Here is a 3,571-nt window from a genome sequence, read left to right as displayed (position 1 = left end):
TACTCCCCACATTTAACTTGGATGACATTTTGATTTCATCATTAGCATCCGGCGCCGGACTGACGCAGCCCCAAGCCGGGGACTGCTCGTGCTGCCTCCTCCCCGGGAGCTGCAGCCGCCGCCGAGCCGCCTCGCTCCCCGGGTGCCGCGGCCGGGCCGCTCCCCGCCCTCCCGCACCCCTCCCCCATGCGAGCCCGCCCCGGCCGGGTCCTCACCCCGCCCTCGCGCCGCTGGATTTGCGCCCGGGGCGGCCCCCGACTTTGCGCCCCGTAGTTGAGTTCCGTTTATGGTCTGATTTCCGGCCGCCCGCCCGCGCACCCGGCCGCCCGCCTGTCCCGCTCCCTCCCTCCCCGGGACCCGGAGGAGAGGGGACCATGCCGGAGCCCGGGCCGGACGCCCCCGGCACCGCCAGCGCGCAGCCCCCTCCGCCGCCGCCGCCGCCCCCGCCTCCTGCGCCCAAGGAGTCCCCGTTCTCCATCAAGAACCTGCTCAACGGAGACCACCACCGGCCGCCCCCTAAGCCGCAGCCGCCCCCACGGACGCTCTTCGCGCCGGCCTCGGCCGCCGCTGCTGCAGCCGCCGCCGCCGCCGCTGCCGCCGCGGCCAAGGGGGCCCTGGAGGGCGCGGCGGGCTTCGCGCTCTCGCAGGTGGGCGACCTGGCTTTCCCCCGCTTTGAGATCCCGGCGCAGCGATTTACCGTGCCCGCGCACTACCTGGAGCGGTCCCCGGCCTGGTGGTACCCCTACACCCTGACCCCCGCCGGCGGCCACCTCCCGCGACCTGAAGGTACCGACCTCTCTTTGAACTTTGGGTGTCTCCCTCCCCCGCGCGCCGGTCGCATCCCCGCCCTGCACTGCTTCCCACCGCAGCCCTGGGACCCCCCCTCCCACGCCCCCCAAGTCCCTCTCCACTTCCCCCGCCCCTGGTCTGCGTCTCCGGCCCGCGGGGCTCGGCTGCGCCGCCCGGGAATCCAATCCCACTTGGTGAGAAAAGAAGTGGAGCTGGAGCCGGGGGCTCAGCGCTTCCCGCGAAAAGTGGTTTTGCGCTAGAAGAGGGAGGCCTGGGGCGGCGGGGGCTGAAGACGCGGCCTGGGAGGAGGGGGTGACCTGGGTGGGCTCGAGCCGAAGGCAGATCTTGCCGCGCGCCCCTGGAGGGAAGCGGCCGCGTCGCCGGCGTCTGCGGGAGCAGGGGCCCCGGGGCGCGGCGCAGCTCGGCGGGCGCAGCCGGCGGATAGGAAGCCCGCGGGAGTGGTGCGGCCTCGCGGCTGGCGCGGGGCTTCGCTCAACTCCGTGTCTGTGCGTGTGCGTGTGTGTGCGCGTCCGTCTGTCTGTCTCCCCAGCCTCGGACAAGGCCCTCCTGCGAGACTCCTCCCCCGCCTCGGGCACCGACCGCGACTCCCCCGAGCCGCTGCTCAAGGCGGACCCCGACCACAAGGAGCTGGACTCCAAGAGCCCGGACGAGATCATTCTGGAGGAAAGCGACTCGGAGGAGGGCAAGAAGGAGGGCGAGGCGGCGCCGGGCGCGGCCGGGGCGAGCGCGGCGGCGGCGGCGGGGACGCCGGGCGCCGAGGACTGGAAGAAGGGCGCCGAGAGCCCGGAGAAGAAGCCCGCGTGCCGCAAGAAGAAGACGCGCACCGTGTTCTCGCGCAGCCAGGTCTTCCAGCTGGAGTCCACCTTCGACATGAAGCGCTACCTGAGCAGCTCGGAGCGCGCCGGCCTGGCCGCGTCGCTGCACCTCACCGAGACGCAGGTCAAGATCTGGTTCCAGAACCGCCGCAACAAGTGGAAGCGGCAGCTGGCGGCCGAGCTGGAGGCGGCCAACCTGAGCCACGCCGCGGCGCAGCGCATCGTGCGGGTGCCCATCCTCTACCACGAGAACTCCGCGGCCGAGGGCGCGGCGGCGGCGGCCGCAGGGGCCCCGGTGCCGGCCAGCCAGCCGCTGCTCACCTTCCCGCACCCAGTCTACTACTCGCACCCGGTGGTCTCGTCCGTGCCGCTGCTCCGGCCGGTCTGAAGCCCGACAGGGGAGGGGGAGGGAGCGCCCGGCCCCCTTCCCGGACCCCGGAGGAGACTGGGCCGGGCCGAGGGCGCCGAGACGTCCAGCGGCCTTCGGGAACCGGGGCTTCGACGCGGCCCGCTGCCCCGGCCTCCCCTCCCCCAATCGGTAGCGTTTTGTAAGTATTTGCAACGCATTTCCGTGCAATTCGTCCCCAATGGATTTGAGGCGCTTCCCCCTCTTACTTTTGATTTCGGGTTCTACTGAGAGAAAGCAGGAGAAAGACAGCATTCCCGGGCGGGTCACAGATTTCGGCTGAAAGCTCTGTACGGTGTGCAGCCCCCCCCCCCCCAAGTTTGCACTGTGCTGTGGCGTTTTGGTCATATTTTTATAGAAGGAAAATAAGTGCGAAACTCAGATCCCTCTGGCTTATTCATTTTTCCGTACCACTGTTTGCAGAATCCAACGGGAGAAAGCATCGGTAGGGTACCATGTTTGTATCCGCGTTTCTGGGTGTGGTTCTTCCTCTGCTCCCCTACCCCAAGCCAAGTAACCCCTCACTGGGACCCCACCTCCAGAGGCTTTCTCTCTAGGACCTCCCCCGCAGCTGACCCCTGCATCCGACTGGCTTTGGGGCCAGAAGATTTCTATTAAGTATTTAAAGGGAAAGACAAGACTGCCAAACATCAGAACCCAACCCTCCCAACAGGTCCACGCAGGGTTTGATCTGAGTGGTCTTATTTATGAGCAGCATTTATTTGGGGGGATTTCACTTCCTCTGAATTATTGTTGATATTACTGTCATGACTTGGCTCCCTGTTTTGAAAGGATGATTTCAATATTTAAAAAAAAAAAGAACCCGTCATCCGCTCCCCTTGCCTTTTTTTTTTTTCTTTCTGTAACTGTGGTCCCTAGATCTGTGCAATATTGAACAAATTTCCTGAAACCCTGCGCCTCTCTCCATGGAGGGACGCTCATCTTCTCACCGCTTAGTCGCCATCATTCGTTTAGAAAGAGAAGACGAAGCAGGGGGCGGGGGAGGAAGAGGAGGAGGACAGATGCGGTGCTCTGAGGAGTAAGTTAGGCATACTGGAGCGCTTTAAGTGACGGACAATCAATTTAGGAGAATTTTAACTTATTTGATAAATGTACAGATTTCTTGTAAAGTTTGCCCTGCACTGGCAGGGCTCCCGGCTTTGCCACCCTCTCTGTTTCCTTCTGTCTGCTAGGCTACACCTGTTGTTCTGAGAGTTTGTTAACCTTCATCTCTGCCCGGGTTCAGACCCTTTTTAAAAGAGAGAGAAAACCTCACAAAATATTGTTACACTTAATGTTGTCGTGAAATTGAATTAATTAAAAAAAAAAAGCGAAGCCTTTCGTGTTGGCGGAGTGTGTCACTTCGGGCGCTTGTCCCCGGAGCAGGTGTCTCCGGAACGCCTTCCCGGCACGCGCTCCGGCGGCCTCTGCTCAGGCTGAGTCCCATCCCCGGCGGCCTCCGCTGTAATCCGGGAGAAGGCCGAGACAGAGGCCGCTTTGTGCGCCAACGGGGCGCCGTCTCCATAGTGGCTCCCGCAGC

At 64.2% G+C, this 3,571-nt stretch overlaps 1 protein-coding gene across 1 annotated transcript; it reads left to right on the top strand.

Annotated features, from left to right (window-relative positions):
- The first annotated feature begins 368 nt into the window (after nucleotides 1-368).
- Nucleotides 369-3,360, top strand: HMX3 (H6 family homeobox 3). The gene is made up of 2 exons (XM_051837325.3): nucleotides 369-786; nucleotides 1,340-3,360. The coding sequence occupies exons 1-2, from the start codon at nucleotides 375-377 to the stop codon at nucleotides 2,011-2,013; spliced, it is 1,086 nt and encodes a 361-aa protein (XP_051693285.3). The 5' UTR covers nucleotides 369-374; the 3' UTR covers nucleotides 2,014-3,360.
- Nucleotides 3,361-3,571: the final 211 nt, after the last annotated feature.

The sequence above is a fragment of the Oryctolagus cuniculus genome, chromosome 15 (assembly GCF_051225735.1).
Source record: "Oryctolagus cuniculus isolate XC-2025 breed Fujian yellow rabbit chromosome 15, ASM5122573v1, whole genome shotgun sequence".
NCBI classification, from domain to species: domain Eukaryota; kingdom Metazoa; phylum Chordata; class Mammalia; order Lagomorpha; family Leporidae; genus Oryctolagus; species Oryctolagus cuniculus.
Note: the sequence above shows the minus strand (reverse complement) of the source record. Positions and strands in the feature narration are given on the sequence as shown.